Source organism: Palaemon carinicauda, chromosome 28, assembly GCF_036898095.1.
Source record: "Palaemon carinicauda isolate YSFRI2023 chromosome 28, ASM3689809v2, whole genome shotgun sequence".
In the NCBI taxonomy this organism is placed as follows: Eukaryota; Metazoa; Arthropoda; class Malacostraca; order Decapoda; family Palaemonidae; genus Palaemon; species Palaemon carinicauda.
In genome coordinates, this window is record NC_090752.1 from 71,856,075 (window position 1) to 71,877,995 (window position 21,921).

The window sequence follows — 21,921 nt, forward strand, 5'->3', positions numbered from 1 at the left end:
CTGCCACATTCAAACCATTGCGTGGCAAAACTTCACTTTTTACAAAACAAGGCACTTGCTTCCCGTATGTCTCTCATACCTTTTATAGAAACTCTCTCTATTCTAAGCCATCCCATCCTCTAAAAGTACATCTAAATATTACAGAGTTTCAACTAAACTGTTAGTGTCCATTCTTTCCACATGACTGAACCACCTTCTAAATGCTATGATCCCTTCTTCCTCATTACCGTTGCATATTTGTTTATTTCTAAATTCTTTTGCAATGTGTATTACACAAACACTTCAACCTGTTTTTATACTGCATTCAACATCCATGCTTCAAAAGTTCCTTCAAGCATTCCCAGTGGTGTATCTAAGGAGCAACGGAAGGGGGCTTTTATGAAATTTCCCTGCCAGGCCTCCAGAATTTAAATTCACTACCAACTCACCAAGGTAAGGGACGTGGGGCCTCTTTACTAACTCAGCCCCTGCACCCCCCCCCCCCCCTGAAATCTCTAGCTATGCCCCTGAACATTTCCATCTTCTGCATATATCCTTCTACCTTTCTTGCTTCATCTATTTTGTGATTCACATCTTATCTTTCCTTCGTCTATTTTATTAAACTTAGAAACTTTAAAACAAATCAATCCCTTCCATTCTTCCACGAAATATACTAACATTCATTACTCCATCTTTCTTGTTTCTGCTTAATCTCATTACCTTAATATTGCTCACCCCAACTCTCAACTTTCTCTTTCAAACTATTAAACAAGTTTCTGCAGTTTCTCATGTCAATAATCAACACAGTATCATCTGCAAAAGTCAGCTATTCTAACTAGCTTTCACAATTTATTTTCAATCCCAGATTTTACGACCTACATACCCTGTCCTTTCTCTAGTCTCTCGCATCGTTCCATCCAGAAAGATGTTGAACAGACATTTGTACATACATACCTTTGTTTCCAACCGACTTTTACACCAAGCCACTGTCCTGCCTACATTGCATAATGTACGATTCACTTTCATCATAAGAAGTTTTAATTTTTCAAAAACCTATCATCTATAACAAACATATTCATCACCTCTGACAATGCATCTCTATTCATTCAATCACAAGCTTTTTCTGAGTCCAAATATGCCACGTACATATAGCTTTTCTTCCTTTACTCTCAAACTTATCACACAACTGTTTCTTAACAATCATTTGATTTTCGTACCTACGTTCTTGTCAAGGCCCTCTCTGTTCTTCCCTTATCAAACCCTCTGTCACCTGTCATCAGTAAAAATTCCACCTTACACCTTCCTTAGTATACTAATTATTGTTATTCCCTTATAATTTTTTCGAGTCACTTTTATGTTTTCTAGATTAAAACAACTGCATAATAGTTCATCTCACCTATACCTTTGTAACCTTTCCCTTAGCCAAATATACCTTACAAATCCTGGTTAGCTACTCAGCCACTCTATCACTGCAATACCTCTTAGTTTCATCAACTCCAGGTGTGTGTATGTGTGTGTATATATATATATATATATATATATATATATATATATATATATATATAATATATATAATATATATGTACTCCATATAACATCATAGATAATTTGATCATCGATGAAACCACGACTTAATTTCCAACCGATGAGATTTCATTACAGAAATCTGTTATATTTCTAAAGTTGTTCAAAACTATTTAAACCGTATTTATGAAGTACCTTCAAATAATAACTTATTTATTTTAGGTTGTTCATAACCTTATCTTTATTACTTGACTGACATTGACAACGGAGAGTCTCATGGTTCCTGAATTAAGATCAGATAAATCATAGGTAGTTTCGTAATATGAGAAAATCAGCAGACAACTTTTCAGTCACTAAAGTTTAGCTGTGTAATTCATAGAAAATTATATTAGCGTTATTTGAATTAGGCATGCAAACTGATTTACCCAATGGAAATATAGGAAATATATTCAAAAAAATAGTTTACACAATTTTGATTGGTTATGAAAAAAAATACACCGATATTAAGAATCATTCATCACCGAGTCGTCATGAAATTGTTGAAAGAGAAATACATTATGGAACAAACCAAACTTTTTCTTATTGATATTAATATGATATTTGTGTTTCTTTGATAAAATTCTTTATATTGGGAGTGTTACAAACATAAGGATCCGTCTGTTTTTAGTAGTTTCATTTATTTGTGGAATCACAAAGCAAATAGTTATCCAATTTTGTTACCTCTGAGTTTCTATTTTGTGGGAGCTATTGGCCAAAGCTTTAGGTGGATTCAATTTTGTAGGCATTAAAAAATTGTCATACAATTCTTTATATTCATTTCAATTTTTTGCATTCACAAACAAAATTTCAATTCATAACTTTTTCTTTTAGTATTATTTTTCATTGTATATGTGTTAAAAGTAATTTTTAGGTTGGAGTCAAACAACCGCTATGTGTAGAAACTTGGCCAAAGAAGTTTTTAAATAATAAATGAAGACTGTTAATTATTAGATATTTTGTCTATTCCTGTTAGATGTGAAGCTGTAGCATACTTATTAATGCTGTCGGGTCTATTGTGTATCTCTATCCTATAGACCTTTGTGAGTGACGTCACTAGTTTTAATGATGCTCTTTTCGGATATGTTGTAAAACTGATTTTGTACTTAAGTATGGATTAGACATTGATGGTCATTTCTCTCTCTCTCTCTCTCCTCTCTCTCTCTCTCTCTCTCTCTCTCTCTCTCTCTCTCTCTCTCTCTCTCTCTCTCTCTCTCTTTCTAAGCTGGTGGAAGTATTGTAAAGGTGTTGTTTTTTTTTTTTTCTCTCTCTCTCTCTCTCTCTCTCTCTCTCTCTCTCTCTCTCTCTCTCTCTCTCTCTCTCTCTCTCTCTCTCTCTCAGAATATGAAATTAGAAATAAGATGTCCTTCATTCGTTCTTATATTCACATAGTGTTGTGAATGTTTCACAGCTGTTCCTTTACTGTATTATAATTGTATCTGTTCTATATCGCTTTACCAAATAAAAGTACTTAGTCACAGATACGAAGCATTTATGATTCTAGCAAAGGTGAACCGTTGAAATATGACCAACTTGCTATATGATACTTTAATATTAGCTTTGAAACGATATCTTAATTGATATGTAAATACATTTCCTTTAAAAGGTATCCTTACCTGCAGCAGAAGTATATTTGCTTCATAAAAGTATCATTACTTTCTGTGTAAAGACATTTGCTTTGCAATATTTTTACTTGTTACATAAGGATGCGTGCTATGTAATATTTCATTTGAATTATAAAAAAAATTTATAAACAAAATTTTACTTTGTACTTTTCCTTTGTTCTTTTAGTTGGTTGAGAAAAATTGTGTGGTTTACCTTCTAGCAACACAAAATGTGTATTTTATTCATTTATTTTATCTTCAGGTGTTAGAAAACATACTTTTCACCTTCAAGTGACAAACAGAACTTTTCTCATGTGTGACGTCATGAAGCAAGGCTCTATAGATAGTTGTTTGTTGCCAAAGATAGTGTCTCTGTTATATGAGACGCCTCTGTATTTCAGTTTGCAATAAATATATGAATTTATGCTGATGTCATTCTTTCCCTTTTGTAGAGGTACAGAGATTGTAATTTTCTGTAGTGAAAATAAGATATATGTATTCATACGTTTTTATCATTATTATTATTGTTATTATTGATACTATCTAACCTACGACCTTAGTTGTAAAAGTATATGATGTAAGGCCAAGGGCTTCAACAGGAAAAATAGCCCAGTGAGGGAAGGAAATAAGGAAACAGATAGAATAGTGTGCCTGAGTTACCTGTAAGCAAAAGAATTCTAACCCAAGACAGCGTAAGACATGGTACAGACTGCACTACCGAGGCTATGGCACTACCCAAGACTAGAGAACAGTGGATTGATTTTGGAGTGTCCTTATCCTATAAAAACATGTTGATCTTTAGTCACAGGATTAGTTTCCTCATCCTTAAAGTTTTGTTCAGTACTCTGAAAAACATACTTTAGGAGTCTGAGGTGTATTGAACACTGCAACTTACGATAGGAATTTAATTGAGTTGCAAATCATCTGTAAAGATTGATGGTGATGTTTAAAGAAAATTGGAACATTTTATTTGCATCAAATAAAATCCTGCAATATAATATTATAATGAAACTTTTTTTTTGCAGAGTTCCTCTTGTGTTTTGTTATAAGGATCCCTCGAAAGTTCTGCAGTTCTTACAACGATATAAATATTTACTGTTTTTCTTCAAAATTTAAAAGATACCCGTCTGAAAGAAGGTAAGATTTAATCATCATGGTGTTTCGTAGTAATAATGGAAGCGTCTGAAGTAATTGACACTAGCTACGTAGATTTCATAGCTAAGGTAGAAATAATACAACAGGTAATGGCAGATTACAAAAGTCTCTTTTATAATTTATTTATGTAAGATTTATTTCAATGTTGTTACTGTTCTTAAAATATTTTATTCTAATTGCTCATTAATTCTCTTATAGTTTATTTACTGAGCCACTTTTCCCTGTTGGAGCCCTTGGGCTTATTGCATCCTGCTTTTCCAAATAGAGTTGTAGCAGCTAGTAGCTAGTAGCCACAAGACACTACAAGAGTTGGAAGACCGAGGCCTACAAGGCTGAGGACTATGAAGCATGAAGTAGGAGATGATGAATGGAGAAGTATTGATTTAAAAGCTCAAGATAGAGACGACTGGCGAAATCTAACTGAGGCCCTTTGCGTCAATAGGCGAAGGAGATGATGATGATGATGATCAATTGTTGTACGAATAATAGAACCTCGATTCATATTTCTTCCATTTGTTGTAACTAACGAGTAACAACACGGAATCAAGTTTTACTTTGTGAACTTCAAATAGATCTCTCGTTGGATAAGAGTTTTGAAAACTTGAAGATATTTCGTTATTCCAGGAATACAATAGGAATGAACTTCTAGTCATATATATATATATATATATATATATATATATATATATATATATATATATATATATATATAATATATATATATATATATATATATATATATATATATATATATATATATATATATATATATATATATATATATATATATATATGTGTGTGTGTATATATATATATGTGTGTGTATATATATATATTATATATATGTGTATATATATACACATATATACATATATATATATACACACATATATCTTTCCTGTCATGCTCAAGGGAAGAGGGAGTAGTCATACCATGGGCAGAGGGGTCACACTCGTAAACCACATGCTCCCACAAATTGTCGGAGATTTCTGGTATCTAGAATTAGATATCTCCAAAAAAAATCATATGGAGGTTTGAAGGCTGGATACGAACAAAACATTCATTCATTTTCTTTTTTTTTATTTACATCAATATTCATTCACGTTTAGGAAGCAATTGTGCAACATTCATTTTTAGTCTCTCTCTCTCTCTCTCTCTCTCTCTCTCTCTCTCTCTCTCTCTCTCTCTCTCTCTCCTATTTCAGCAATACACAAAAACCCGCCATTTTATTTAACGGTTTTTTATAACTGCCTTCGAGAGACCTCAAATGATTACTTTTTGAAGTGCCGCCTTGTGACACCCCCCTCCCCCATATCACTTTCCTCTTAAATCTACTTTTACTTCTCTCGGGCAATTGCCTTTAATTGCCAGTAATTGCTGTCTATGGCCTTTGCGAAATTTTCATTTAGAGTTGTTGTGGCCTGACGGGTAAAATCTCTGCCTGGTGATTGCCAGTCGGGGGTTTGAGTCCCGCTCAGACTCGTTAGTGCTATTAGTGTCTGCAACCTCACCATTCTTGTGAGCTAAGGGGGGGGGGGGGCTTGGGGAGCCTATAGGTCTATCTGCTGAGTCATCAGCAGCTATTGTCTGGCCCTCCCTGGTCGTAGCTTGGATGGAGAAGCAGCTTGGGCGCTGATCATATGATATATGGTCAGTCTCTTGGACATTGTCCTGCTCGGTAGGGCAATGTCACTGTCCCATGATTCTGCCATTCCTGGGTGTCCCTTAAAAACTTTAAAAACTAGGTACTTCGGCCTCGTTTGGTGATCGGTCTGTTGGGTCAATTGCCTGGCCATTATCAACAGTTTGTCGTCATGAGCACATTTTTTTTTTCTCCATTGGAGAAATCTATCCTCAGAAATTGTATATTAGGCTTTTCCCAGCACGGGCTCATGCTTCTAAAGCACCCTGTAAGCTAAGCAACCCCTGGGATTATTCCTTATTAGATTATTTAACCTCGAAGAACTCCATTATATAATAAAGAGCAATTGTCTGGCTATATACTTATAAACTAGTGTAGGTGACCCGTCAAAAGTAACGGCTAAATATTTAGATAGATATGCACACACACACGCGCATGCAAACAGATTCAACCCTCCCCACCCCTTGGGTATTGCGGAGTAGTCATACCTTGGTGAGAGGGACTTGTGTGCGCATATCTTAATATTTAACCGTTATTTAGATGGATCGCGTACACTAATAGGAAATAAAGTTTCTTGTTGCTATTTTGTACACAAACGATGAAACTTGCGCAAATTAAGCAAGTATTTTTCGCTATCATTTTATGATTTTACAATTTTGATAATTACACTTTTTTTTTTCTTTTTTTTTTAAAGAACCATCGGCCATTTTGTCCACTTAAGAACCTATATTTCTCGTATACTTTTGTAACTTTTTTTCATCCGTTTTATGTAAGGTAAAGCACAAAATTTAATGTTGTTGGTATCATATCTTTCTTAAAATAATAATTTTAGTAAAGAAAATATTAGATATTTATTTTAGCAAGATACCAAATGAATATTCGTCATTTGGGCAGCGAACTGATTTAATCAGTATTTGGCACGTTCAAAACATATATTGGCCACTTTTATATTTGAATTCAAATTTGTAATATTTTTTTCTGTTTACGAACAACAGTATTTGTAAGTTTATAAGCAAATATTTAATTTCGTAATGGAACGATTAATTTTGTCACATTTCTTTCTTTTTAAAAACAAACATGTTTTTACAGCTTCTTCAACTTAGAAACAAATTTTTGTTGTTGCCTTTTTTATGTTTGATCATTTATATCAGGTTATAACTTAAACAAATATTTTGAAAAACTTACGAATCCCAATGCATTTCTAGGGACAAAAATTATGCAAAAATAGTCTTCAGATCTGTAAAATGTAAATATATATTCTTTTAAAAGAAACTTCGTAAGACTCGATCTGTCTCAACACTTGGGTATCAGAGAGAGAGAGAGAGAGAGAGAGAGAGAGAGAGAGAGAGAGAGAGAGAGAGAGAGAGAGAGAGAGAGAGAGAGAGTAGTTTAAAATCTAATGACAAGCAAAAATTTCAAACTTATACAGAAAAAAACATTTTTAGTCTTTGTGAATACATCGTGCGGAAAGTTCAGGACTAATTCTATTAAATTTTAAGTATTTTTAGTCTGACAGAATAAATGCCTTCTAATCTTTGGTTGAATGGAGTATTTTATTTTTCCTTTTTATTGCGTCGTTTCTGACTTATTTTGTATTCATTCGTTTGCAGAGGAATGTCACATTTACTTGGTATATACAGATGGGTGGCTGCAAGGAAGGTAGGGACATGATAGCCACACATGAAAGTAGAGGCTCGATCATAAAAGGTGGAACACTTTAGATACTTGGGATCAACTATAAATCAGGAGGGAGAATGTGAGGCTGAAGTTGAGAATAGGATTAAAGCAGCGGGGGGGAAGTGGAGGGAGGTAGCAGGAGGGATATGTGTTAAGAAAATGGCAATCAAGCTAAAAGTCAAAATAAGCAAATCTTGAGAGAACAGAGATGAGAATACAGTACTATGGTGTATTTTGGGAATATCACTGATTCAAAGATTGGAAATTATGAAATAAGAAGAATGGCAGGCTTAGTAAAGATTACAGAGGTGATAAGAGTGTCACGACTGAGATGGTTTGGGCACATGTTGAGGAGAGAGTGAGGAGTAGTTCGGATGAACCTGTTAGGGGAGAAGGTGAAGAGGGAGGCAGAGAATTAGATGGCGAGATACGATGAAGGATGATATAGAGAGATGAGGTCTGGTGAAAGAGGATGCCTTTGATAGAAGGCATTGGAGAGGGTGTATAAGCCAACTAACCCCTTAAGGTTGGGATAGTGTTGGGGAAGAAGAATCAAATTTACATTACACAAATATCAAATAGTACAGTAGACAAAAAGGTCCTAAATTCCATGTCTGTCAGTTTTTGTCAGAGACAGACGTTTTGATCGTTACCATTTACTAGAAAAAATATTTGTATTTCTGTTAAGATAAAAATAAGATAACTATAATGTAAACCTTTAACGAAAGTGATAATAAAACGAGTCTTGTTTCCAACTAGGCGCAGCCTTTATTAAGTAATATTCTTATTCTGCTTCTGAGACTTCGTCAGCACCAGATGCATCGTAGAGGGCAGAGGGTGGGGAGGACATGGCATCGCCCATCATATATGGGTGGGAATAACGTGGGGCCGCTGGGTAGTGGTGATGAGGTAAGGGGTGGTGGGCGGAGTAGTGGTAGAGAGGTGTCACTTGAGTCAAGGGATATGGCGCCATGGGATGGAGATGGTGGGGGTGATAGGGATGCCTAAGAGGTTGGTAGTTGTAGGACAATTGTAATGGAGGGTAGATTGGGGATGGAATGGCATTTAAAGTATGGGTATTCACATTCCTGTTTGGATAGAAAGGAGAAGGGTTCTTCTGAAGTGATGGCTCGTAGTTGCTCCTCGAAGCGGAAGAGGGGGGAGGAGAGGTTTCGTCCAAAGGTGATTGGACCGGAGGCGTAGGCATTGGCGTCGTTGGGGATGGATAGGAGGACTCCATGCTCGACTCTTCGGAGGACTTTTCTGAAGAAGGGAATGAGAAGTATGTGGGTGGGACATACGGTTTATCAGGTGGCATCATGGATGTCATTTTGGCAACATATTGAGATCTTTCTTCGGATTCATTCTCATCGCTTTCTTCACTCTCGTTTCCGGGAAGTTTTTCTTCTGAACTTTCTTCCATTTCTTTCATTTCTTTAGCTGTATTCTCTTTATCCTCTTTGCTTATTTGTGAGTCTCCCTTCATTTTCTTCATCTGATATAACAACTTCGGCCTTGGAGTAAAATTGGCCATTTTGTTAGACTCGTCTTCGTCATCAGTGACTTCCATTGCCACATTTTGTTCCTCCATATCTTTCCTCATATTATAATCATCTTCATCCATGATGTTGAAATCATTGCGGCTGTCATTCATGTCTTCCTCTTCACTTGACTCTTCCATAAAGATTTCTTTGCCAGATTCATTCACGTAGTAAGTCTTCGCCTTTTCAGTTGGATATTTCCTGTCCAAATCCTTTCTGCTCTTGTTGTACTTGTGATATCTCCTAACGTGTCCTAGTTGATATTTGTTGATCATGTGGTATGTAGGATACCCAAGTCGTTTATAAGCAGGAGATACGTAAGAAGAAGAGTTGGGCTTTTCGATGAATTTGGTGAAATAATGCTCCATGTCATCCTCTTCACTCTTCTCACTTGATTTGTGCATGTCATAAGCCTTTGGCTTGTGTGCTGGAACGTTGTAGAATTTTGTCATTTCGTAAAATGGAGGAGGAATGGGGTCATTAAATTCATCGGAGCCAAAATCACTTTCTTCATACCCGACAAAATTTCTCCCTGTCAAATCCTGCTCGCTGCTGTATTCATCTGTACTGCTTAGACCTACGTTGTTCTTCAATCCGTATCCTTTCAGTGGATTCTCGTACGAGATGACTGGTCTGAAGCCGTGTTCGTCTGCCGTGTAGATAACCTTCTGGATTCGCCCATCTGGAAGTTTAACATTGTAGGACCCGTGAGTAGAGATGCCATCACTCCACTCACCATGACTCTGCATCCAAGATGAGTCGCCGTCGACCACGCTGTACTCATATACATAGCCATCTTCTCCCTGTGGAAAGAGATTGAACATTTTTATCAAGAACTATAGAAAATGTCTTTCAGAAATGATTAAATTCTTTTCATGCTAACGCCACTCCACCCCCACGCCATATTTGAAATATATCACCAAATGGTGGTTAAACATTTCATTATGTTGCATTGTGAGTGTGGCAAAAATAATTTACAGGCTTATGGTCAATATCACTTATGTGTTTGTAACGTATATCATATCCCTTGAAGAACTTTCTCGTTCATTTACCAATAATATGTTTTTACCAAGTTAGCAATCTTAACAAGTAAATATTTTCCATAAAACAGTTTAATGAAAGGAAATTAATTAAAATAAAAGTAACAGGGACTGATCTTATGGTTCCAAGAACATAGACGATGGAATTCTGAAGTGCAGAAGTGAGAGCTGGTTAATAAACTCACCTCTTCGTCGCGTAGTTTAAAACTTAACTTTCTTGAGCAGGGTTTACTGTGTCCTTCTGACTTATGTCCTTCGGTGTATCAAAAGCATAGCTCGAGAGCAACGATCCAATTGACACACAAGAGGAAAAAATAGACGTCTCTAGACAGAGCAAATGGACCAAAGGAGTGACCATAGTATTATCATTACTAGGTAAGCTTCAACACTAGTTGGAAATGCAGAATGCTGTAAGCCCAAGGGCTCCAACAAAGAGAAATGGCCCAGTGAGAAAGGTAAATAAACTATGTTAGAGTAAAGAATAAAGATTATTAAATATTGTAAGATCAATGACAAAGTTAAAATAGATATGTCATATATAAACTAAGCAGACAAACTCATATTAGACTGTTCAACGTTAAACATTAGCTGTAAATTTGAACTTTTAAAGTTCCACCGATTTAACTGTCTGATTAGGCACCAGCCACCCACTGAGTTACTACCGCTAGAGAGTTATTGGGTCCTTTTTGAGTGTCCAGATACTACTACATTGAATCTCTCTCTCAGGTTAGAGCTAATTTTTCCTTTGCCTATACATACACTGAATAGTCTGGCCTATTCTTTCCACATTCTCTTCTTTCCTCGTACACCTGAAAACAATAAGGAAACAGAAAAATACCTCTTCACCTAAGGGGTTAACTGCTGCACTGTTAATGTTCAGTGGCCACTTTCCAGCTGTAAGGGTAGAATAGACTCTTTAGCTATAGTAAGAAGCTCTGCAAAGGACTTGTTTTCTAGGGCGAACCACATATCATGTGCACACACTATAGTACGAAAGTAATGGGCCAAAACCTCTACCCTGAGAACCACCAGATATCACATTCCTATACTTGATATGGTGCCCATCAACAACAATTTGCAACCTATTTCTTTAAAATTCAACAATGATGCCAAGAAATAACCCACATACTCCCAACTGTCTGAGTTTGAAAATAAGGGTCTCATGATTAACACGGTCTAAGACAGCAGTAAAATCAAGGCCAATCATACAAACTTCCTGACCACAAATAATTCATGAACGGCCTTTAAAGCCTTTATTAGAAAAAAAAAAAAACAGAGTCAGTGAAGTTGTGTGGCATATTTTGTATTTGACAAACATTACAATCACAGCATTCTGCTTTTCCATCTAGGGTTGTAGCTTATATGGTAATTATAATAGTGATTACCATGCATTCAAATGATTGCATTGCTAAACATCATTATAAACCAATAACCTTACTAACAGATGATAGTAAGGACTGAATTTCCTTGTTTTCATGGACCATAGAATGTTGAAAACGTACCAGGTGAAATAACAAAGGGGAGAAGTTGTCTTTTAGCAGTGAAACTACACAGAATTTCGTTGGGCCTTGTACGAGATGTTAACAGGCTTCTGTCGTAGGAAAAGAAGAGTGTACGCGACCCTTCAAAAATGAAGGCTAAATTTTTAGATAGATATGCACACATATATATGCACCCCCTCTCAGCAAGGTTTGGCTTTTTCTTCTCCTTCCTAACCGAGGGATGGGGAGAAATTAGCATAACCGAATATATATATATATATATATATATATATATATATATATTGTGTGTGTATATATGTGAGTGATATATATATATATATATATATATATATATATATACATATATATATATATATATATATATATATATATATATATAGGCCTATATATATATATATATATATATATATACATACATACATACATACATATATATATATATATATATATATATATATATATATATATATATATATGTGTGTGTGTGTGTGTGTATATGTGAGTGATATATATATATATATATATATATATATATATATATATATATATATATATATATATATATATATATATATCACCACACCTCTTCAACCTATACTTGGATTGGGTAATGAGAATGGCACTTGGAGATTATGAGGGTGGCATAGATATAGGAGGGACAAAAATATCTAATATGAGGTATGCAGATGACATAGTGCTTTTAGCAGAAACTAAGGAGGAACTTCAGAGAGTGTTGAGAATGGTGGAGGAGCAGTGCAGTAGGTATGAATTAGTGATAAATAGAGAGAAAACCAAAAGTATGAAAATTGGACGCCAGAGAGAGGCCTTAGAAATACAGCTATCAGAGGGAGAAGTGGAACAAGTCAATGAGTTTAAATATTTGGGAGTGTTTTTCACAGCAGATGGAAAGATGGAAAGAGCAATTCAAGACCGAATCTCAAGTGGCCAGAAAGCATTTGGAAGGCTAAGAAGAGTCTGGAAAGATAGAAATATATCCATTAAGTTGAAAATTAGGCTATTAAGAGCAATAGTAATCCCCACAGTGATATACGGTGCTGAATGCTGGATACTGAAGAAGAGAGAGGAGAAAAAGTTATTAGCCTTTGAAATGAAATGTCTGAGAAGAATCTGTGGTGTAAGATGGGAGGACAGAATTACGAACGAGAGAGTGAGAGAAATGGCTGGTGTTGAGGACACAATTCTGATTAGAGTGGAAGATATTCAGAGGAGATGGTTTGGGCATGTACAGAGGATGGAACAGGACAGATGGCCAAAGATAGTGCTTCATGGTCAAGTGGCCGGAAATAGACCGAGAGGACGACCAAGAGATACATGGGTGAAAACCTTCAAGAAAGCAAATGGAGGCGAGACATTTCAGCAGCTGGCACAGATGGCATTGGATAGGAGTCTATGGAGAGAATGGCGATATCAGATGCAGGACCCAACCCGGAGAATTCCGGACGGGATTTAGTGAGTGAGTGAGTGATATATATATATAATATATATCAAGACACTTGCTCTTTATTATAAACAGTAGGGGAGGTTAGGAACATTTGCTCAGAAAAGCATTAAGCTTAGAAGTGGCAGGCAGCAAACCTCTAGGAATTCTCAGAAAATTGTGTAAAAAATAGACCATAGATTAGGAATTTGATCTGAGGGGAGTCCAGGAAGGCAAAATGATAAATGGCGTAAAAGCTTTTAAAACCATGATATTTTGACACGATTTCAGAGGTCATTGATGAAGAAAAATCGTTAGCTGAGTAAGATTAAGATGTATACTTTATATTTGTACCAACCGTTTGTTACACGATTGTACATAGTAACGACATTTCTTTTTTTGTATATATTATGCTTTGTATCTTCGCTCTCCCCTCGCACTGATAGGGTCCTGAAATAACATGTCTGTTTTTCTCACCGTTAACTGTTAACAGCACTGGTTGTCGGTTGAACATGAAATTGCCTGTTATGTTGTTATGTCCTTTTTGCCTTGAGTTTTTGTATATATAAACGGATGTTCTGTAATAAAGTTACTCAGTTGCTTTCATCTTGCTTTCTTAGTCACAGCCTCTCTCAGCCTGTCACATGTTCGAGACTGTTCTTTCTTTAGGTTTCTATTATTTTCTTATATCTTTGAGAGTTGACGTTTTCAGCGGTCAATGAGATATTATAAAAATTTGCTACTTTTTCATATATTGAAGTTTTTATTTTCTTAATTTTAGCATGATCTTAAAATGGGAATAGCGAGTTATGTTAATTCTTCAGGGCTTCACTTATAACCACAAAGACGGACGGACTTGAAAAACATTACCAATTGGAAGTTATGCAACACTACTGTAACAGAAACACTTTCCCCCAATACTTTTGAAAAATCTGTGCTGTTATAAATACCAAAGACGGTTCCATATGAATGACAACCGCAGAGTCAGTAATTTAAAGGGAAATTGGTAGTCTTAGCAATTGGGAAATGGAATAGATTAATCCTTGGCTTCCCCAGGTTTTTCTAAATGAATAAAAAAAAGTATATATAAAAAAAATTGATCAAATTAACCTTGTCATGAAACTTGTATCAAATGGGAATACCTTAACGTGGTGAAAGGGTTTGCGCATCGCCATGATCAGCAATGCTGTACTAGTCAGGGTCACTCTTACTAGGTTGATTTGCCGTGAGAGATCAGACGAAAATCTCCCACCATCACCAATCTGCACTGGCCAGCTTAGTAATGAAAACTGGCTAAACCCCAGACAGGAATAAGGACATGTTTGAGGCCTTGTCACTGTAGTGGGCTAGAAACGGATGCATTTGTTGTTGTTGTATCAAGAAAATCTTCGAAATCCTCAAAGTGAAGCCTAATCTTGACTTTTATCTTTGTTTGAATCAGAATCTTTTCCTGAGACACTTACACAGAAGGCGCATTAGCAGTTCATCAAACACTCATGCATGATTGCACTTCCCAGACGTCAGGCCCCATCCTTTTCAATATGTATTTCAAGCTATATGTCCAACCTTTCTAAGTAATTACCTGCTTTTACTTCTGAATTGTAAATGCCCCTGCCTAGCGATCGCTGCACTGGAGTTCGTGTCTCGCTCAACCCCTTAGTTTCTTATAGTGTCTACAACGGTGCAACCTCACCATCCTTGTGGGCTAAGGAGGGAAAGTTTGGGGGAACCTAAAGGTCTACCTGCTAAGTCAACAGCAGCCATTGCCTGGGCATCCCTGGTCTTAGCTTAAGTGGAGTAGGGCCTTGGGCGCAGTTCATATGTATATATGGTCATTCTCTAGGGCATTGTCCAACTAGCTAGGTCGTTGTCGCAGTCCCATGCTTCTTCCATTCATGATTGGCCTCATTATTTAACCCTCTGGTTCTAAGCCTAGGATCAATTGAGCTCCGTGGCCTTTGTGAGGTCACTCTCTCATATAAATCTATGTTGTGAATAGATTTGGCAATTAAAGAAATGTACCACTTATGAATTGCGTCATATATTAGTTTTCACACTCTACGGGTTCGGTGACTACGTGTATGAAACTTGCGTTGTTTTGCATCTGCAATGATGTTAGAAACCGCAACTTCAACCGATGTTAATCTCTATGTATAGTACAATTGGCTTCATTAATTCCGGTACACTTTACGGGAAGCTAAGTAGACGTCTGACAGTTGTACATTGTAGCAGGCAACGCTGTGTTTAGTAAATGAGAAACTGTTGGCAACGCTACCCGCGAAACTAAGTCGTTTAACTTGTAGACACGTGGTAAAATTATTTTTATTAATTTTACGAAGAGCTGTAAGCAAAAATAGTGGTTTATGCTTGACAACAGTTTCTCTTTTGCTAAACACTGCGTTACCTGCTACAGTGTACAGCTGTAAGGCGTCTCCCTAGATTCTGGTAAAGTCTACCGGAATTAATGAAGCCAACTGTACCACAGTATTTCTTACTCCATCAGTTCTTCTTACATCGCATTAATTTCTCTGCCTTTCTGGATTCCCATTAATCTTATTCCCATAATATTGCTCACATTTAATCTCAATCTTTTCTCTTGCAAACAAATTGAAACTTTAATCAGCTTTTGCAGCGTCTGTTTACTGTCCCCAATCAATACGATGTCACCTGCAAAGATAAACCGTTCCAGAACTAAGTTTCTTGTTCTGAAATATTTCCATATTAACCCACAGTTCTTTTTCTGAGAAAATGACATTTATTAATTTACATGCAAGTTAACGGATCCTCGAATAAAACGATATATTGGTTCCTACGTAGTATTCCTAATTACAAATGAGCAGAATTTTAAACAAGACCCATTAACTAATTTTCATTCACTCATGTTATCGGACAGGCAGATAGACAGACGGAATCTCAAACAAAATCCATTTATAAATTTTCGCGTAACCTTCAGAGCCACAAAGTAAATCCATTTTCTAGTCCTGTACCCCTAATAACTATTGACTTAAAAGCGGTCAGACAAGCGATCTAGTAGCGTTTGTTTAGTGTTCCATGTTGGTTTTAGATACTTCTTCTTCTTCTTTGTCTACATCTGCTCCCACTTCTATGTGGGGTCGATGTTTTTCATTCTGAATATACTCACTGACCATAGTTGGTTTGGCTAATTTTTCATGGCCGGATGCCTTTCCTGCCGCCAACTCTCCCCATTTACCTGGGCTTGGGACCGGCACCAAGTTTAGGCTGCTTTGCCCCCCTCAGTGGTTGGGTTGGTTTAGATACTTCTACCTTATGCAAAGCATGACAGCCCGCAACGCAAGAACCCGTGTTTTACATAAGGTATATCAGTGTAAAAACAAACAAGGAACAGAAACCAGACCTTACTATAGACGAGAAAAAGAAAAATGCCTTACCATATTTTGCGAAACATGGCTGATTTCGTCACCTTTGACATTTCTTGGGGTCTTTATCACCAACGCGAAGAGTACCAGCGCCGCCTTCTGAAGATTGAAAAATGAGATGTGGTTAGAATTTATTTTTCACCTGAATATTATTGAATGATCATAATTCTTGCTAGTATTGATGTTTTTATAATCATCATAATCATATTTTTTTTTTTTTTATCATCTTGATACATCTTGATTATATACCTGTTATTTGTGCCTCTAGTGTCCCAGTTTTAACAGTGCGAGATCATGTTACTTAAGGAAGTTTATGGATATATATATATATATATATATATATATATATATGTATATATATATATATATATAAATATATATATCACTAACATTATGGTCTTTGGATATGAAAAAACAAAGGGGTTCTCAGTTTTGAAATGATTTGTTATATTTTTAATACCTTCTATATATGGGAGTTTTATCTTATTTTTAAAATCTCTTTGGTTAGTAACATCATGATCTTTATAATATATCGTGTTGGCTTTGTTGATGGCCTTTTCTATGACATACGTCGGGTAGAATAGCTGGGTGAGTTGTATACGAATGATTTCAAATTCTTTATTTAGGTAGGCTGGGGAACAGATTCTCAAACCTCTAAGAAATAGATTGCAAGTTACTCCAATTTTTACAGAAATGTCGTGTTAACTAAAGAAATCCTTCCAGCAATTATAACAACTATAGAACAATTGAACACACCCTTTTGCTTTCATATATAAACCGTCACTCTCCACTGTATTCCTCATTTTTACTTTACATCCTGAAGAGGGTCGATGTTTATTGACCGAAATATAGTGTGATTATTCATATTTCCTGTGTTTCTTTTATGGGCCTTTTTGAAAAAACAAATATATATATGTTATATATATATATATATATATATATGTGTGTGTGTGTGTGTGTGTGCGTGTCGTCGTGTATGGAAATCAATGGTTTGTAAAGTGAATGCACAGATATTCAATTATAATCAAGCAGATACGCTTTTTATTCCTTACATGATAATAAATATTATTATTACTAGCTATGCTACAACAGTGAAAAATACCCCAGTGAGGAAAGGAAATAAACTATATATGAGAAGTAATGAATAAGGAATATAGAATACCTCAAGTTATTGAATAAAAATCTTGCAGTTAAACCTTTGATTATTATTATTATTATTATTATTATTGTTGTTATTATTATTATTATTATTATTATTATTATTATTGAAGGAGTAAAGTTTATTAGCTTGCAAAATAAGTTCCCTCCAAGATGAATGAAGAGAAAAAACGTGACGAGAAAATCAATGCAAATCCCTTTTTAAATTTTGTAGATAATGTCACAGAAATGTAACCCAATATAGCCCAGTATTAATTTTTATTTACATTCAGTGTATATTTGTGCATGAATAATCTGGAGTTTCGCGTACAAGAAAAAAAAGTCTTTTTGCTCACAAAGTAAATTTTGTCTATTATTTGTTAGGGGGATTAGAGATGACAATGTGGCTGGAGAAAATAAACCTCTCTCTCTCTCTCTCTCTCTCTCTCTCTCTCTCTCTCTCTCTCTCTCTCCCCGTTTTAATAACTCAAGAGCCCGAATTCGATTCCTGAATGAGGTAACAGCTTGGACCCGTTTGATACCTGTATGCTTAGGTTTACGTAATTTCTTAATCATGTACCTGATTACTAGTCGAACGCTGTGCGTTTCGGAACCTCAACCAGATTTATTTTAATCGTATATATTAAAATGTTCAATGTCTGTATTGTGTTTACCGAAAATAAGACGTAGATTACTTGGTTCACTTTTAAAATGAAAACTTGCAGTTATGTTTAAAAGCATTAAAGAATTTTAAATGTAAAGATCTCTCTCTCTCTCTCTCTCTCTCTCTCTCTCTCTCTCTCTCTCTCTCTCTCTCTCTGTCAAAATAATTTTAAATCGGAATCGACGAAATAAAATCTGCGTCGTTGAAACTCGGTAAGTTGGTTTACTAATTGAATATTTATTTTGAAAATGATTCACTTTTGAAAAAATTTTAAGAAGCTATTTTGTATTTCCTATGTTAAGCTTAAGACTGTTTCTTTTTTTATGAGAAAAATTGCATAAATTTCGTTTAATAGTGAAAGCGAATCAAGTTATTTCATGACGAGAGTGAGCGTCGTGTCTGGAGAATTTTGACTAAGACTACCTTATACAAGTGAGTTGGAGGAGATTTAATTCCAATATTTTTTTTTCAAATTCAAACGCATATTCCTGCTCAGCTTAAATTAAAAGAAACAATTTCGAATTAAAGAATCACAAACCATAGGTTTCTTCATAACGGAACCACGAGCACGGCACACCAAATCTAAATGTCGAAATATCACTAAGAGAAGTTGAGTTTCCCCTTCTCTTATATAGCAGACGCCATGAATGGGGTTCGTTTTCTCTAATTATCCACCAATTTTCTGCTGCGTTTTCTGTCTGTTATCTCCAGGTCAAGGGTTAACTATTGTGGTTGTCTGGAGATCGGAAAATCGTCGTGGATGGCGGGGTTCAGCGTGATTAGGACGTTTTCCTCATATATGAGTGCCCAATAAAAATGAGTAAAAGCTGTATTTAGATTTTTGAGTCGCAAAACATGAATTACCACACAGAAGAGAAAGAGGGTAATAGAGAGATAGATAGTTAGAAAGAGAGAAGGTGATATTTCCCCTTGTCTTTGTGTTATCAAAACATAGAATGATAAACTATCTGCATTTAGTAAATATTTAAAGTTTATACAGTTGGATGCAACAATTTTTGGCACACCTCGCTCTAAGGAAGAGCACCCTGTTACACCCTTACTGAACGGAGAGTTCCTTTGTGTAGCCCCTAACCACCTCCGCAATCTATCCCTACGCTATATGTTTGATTACTCGCCGTGTAGTAAGCTTGTGGCAGGGTACACTTCCTCAAAGGGAGGTGTGCCAGGAAATCCTGTGTCCAACTGTACAAAAAAAAAAGGGTTTCTTAGTGTGGTTTTCATCTCGTATCCATCCTAATTATTACTAGTTACAATTTGCTTATAGTTATGCCCAATGTAATTGTGTATCAATTGTAATTAAAAAAAAAAAAAACTACCAGATAATCTTTATTCGAGATTGTTCTTATGTTTTTCCCTTAAACTATTTTACGATAGAATCGCAATATTTGGCTAAGGGTTCTTGTCGTCTGGATTAACGTCCTTAGTGAGAAAGTTTATTATATATCCAAGGCATGTGAATTATGACTGTAGGCACAATAAATGAAGGAATTGCTATTTTAGGCATCCAGAAATACATAGAAAAAAAATTGGAGGGAAACGGGTTCTTAAATTGTACTGCATAAGAAAGAAAGGTTTATGTTTATAATTCTACTTGCTGGGTCATCACCAACCATTGCCTGGATCTCCCAGTACCTTGCTAGAGCGAGGAGACGTCTTGGGCGGTTATCATAATATACATTGATATGTTTTCAAAACAGTGTGTGACGAGCACTTGCCTCTGTCGCTCATGGGTGACTTTTAAACGTGAAAGCCAAATCACTGGGTGTTATACATATTGGGAAAGGCATCCAGAAAAAAAAAATCGGAAGTGCTAATGCAAAGGCAATTCATTGGGGGATATGAGACGGATGATTCTTAGGGTCGTGATGGCCGATGTGGTAACGACCCTGACAGGTGAACGCCAGACTGGGATTCGAGTCCAGCTCAAACTCATTAATTTCTTTGGTCACTGCAACCTCACCGTCTTTTTGAGCTAAGGATGGGGTTTTTGTGGGAGCCTATAGGCCTATCTACTGAGTCATCAGCAGCCATTGCCTGTCCCTCCTTGTTCCTAGCTTGGGTGGTGACGGGGCAAGGGCGCTGATCATATGTATAAATGGTCAGTCTCAAGGGTATTGTCCTGATTCATAGGGCAATGTCACTGTCCCTTGCCTCTGCCATTCATAAGCGCCCTTTAAATTTTTAAATAGAACAGGAAGTATGTATGTATTATTATTCATATTATTATTATTATTATTACTTGCTAGGCTACAAACCTATTTGGAAAAGCAGGATGCTATAAGCCCAGGGGCTCCAACAGGGAAAATAGCTCAGTGAGGAAAGGAAACTTAAGGAAAAATGAAATATTTCAAGAAGAGTAACATTACAATAAATATCTCCTATATAAGGTTGAGATACTACCGCTAGAGAGTTATGGGGTCTTTTGACTGGCCAGACAGTAGTACAGTGGATCCTTCTCTCTGGTTACGGTTCATTTTCCTTTTGCCTACACACACACACACACACACACACACACACCGAATAGTCTGGCCTATTCTTTACATATTCTCCTCTGCCTCCTATACCTGACAATACTAAGATTACCAAACAATTCTTCTTACTGCAATGTAATTGTTCAGTGGCTCCTTTCCTCTTTGTAAGGGTAGAAGAGACTCTTTAGCTATGGTAAGCAGCTCTTCTAGGAGGACACTCCTAAATCAAACCATTGTTCTCTAATCTTGGGTAGTGCCATAGCCTCTGTACCATGGTCTTCCACTGTCTTGGGTTAGAGTTCTCTTGCTTGAGGGTGCACTCGGGCACACTATTCTATCTTAATTTTCTTCCTCTTATTTGGTTAAAGTTTTCATAGTTTATATAGGAGATATTTATTTTAGTGTTGTTGCTCTTCTTAATATATTTTATTTTTCTTCGTTTCCTTTCCTCGCTGAGCTATTTTCCCTGTTGGAGCCGCTGGGCTTATAGCATCCTGCTTTTCCAACTAGGGTTGTAGCTTAGAAAATAATGATAATAATAATAATAATAATAAACTATAAAAACTTTAACAAAACAAGAGGAAGTAAATAGATAAAATAGTGTGCCCGAGTGTACCCTCAAGCAAGAGAACTCTAACCCAAGGCAGTGGAAGACCATGGTACAGAGGCTATGGCACTACCCAAGACTAGAGAACAATGGTTTGATTTTGGAGTGGTGTTCTCCTAGAAGAGTTGCTTACCATAGCTAAAGAGTGTCTTCTACCCTACCAAGAGGAATGTTGCCACTGAACAATTACAGTGTAGTAGTTAACCCCTCGGATTTAGAATTGTTTGCTAATCTCAATGCTGTCAGGTGTATGAGGACAGAGGAGAATATGTAATAAATAGGCCAGACTATTAAGTATGTGTATGTAAGCAAAGGGAAAATGAACTGTAACCAGAGAGAAGGATCCAATGTAGTACTGTCTGGCCAGTCAAAAGACCTCGTAACTCTCTAGCGGTAGTATCTCAATGGGTGGCTGGTTCCCAGGCCAACCTACTACCTAGGTTGTCTTAGTGTGGTTAGGATGGGACGATGAGTTCGGGGACTAT

The 21,921-nt window shown here is 36.2% G+C and overlaps 1 protein-coding gene across 1 annotated transcript; it reads right to left on the minus strand.

Annotated features, from left to right (window-relative positions):
* Window positions 1–8,401: 8,401 nt before the first annotated feature.
* Window positions 8,402–18,918, minus strand: LOC137622092 (uncharacterized). The gene is made up of 3 exons (XM_068352559.1): window positions 18,876–18,918; window positions 16,549–16,635; window positions 8,402–9,961 (listed from the first exon to the last, which is right to left on the minus strand). The coding sequence occupies exons 1-3, from the start codon at window positions 18,888–18,890 to the stop codon at window positions 8,402–8,404; spliced, it is 1,662 nt and encodes a 553-aa protein (XP_068208660.1). The 5' UTR covers window positions 18,891–18,918.
* Between the last annotated feature and the right edge of the window lie 3,003 nt (window positions 18,919–21,921).

Coding starts and splice junctions, on each gene's coding strand:
- LOC137622092 (XM_068352559.1), bottom strand. Junction 9,962..16,548: donor GCCATGTTTCGCAAAATATG/GTAAGGCATTTT, acceptor CTCTTTCCACAG/GGAGAAGATGGCTATGTATA.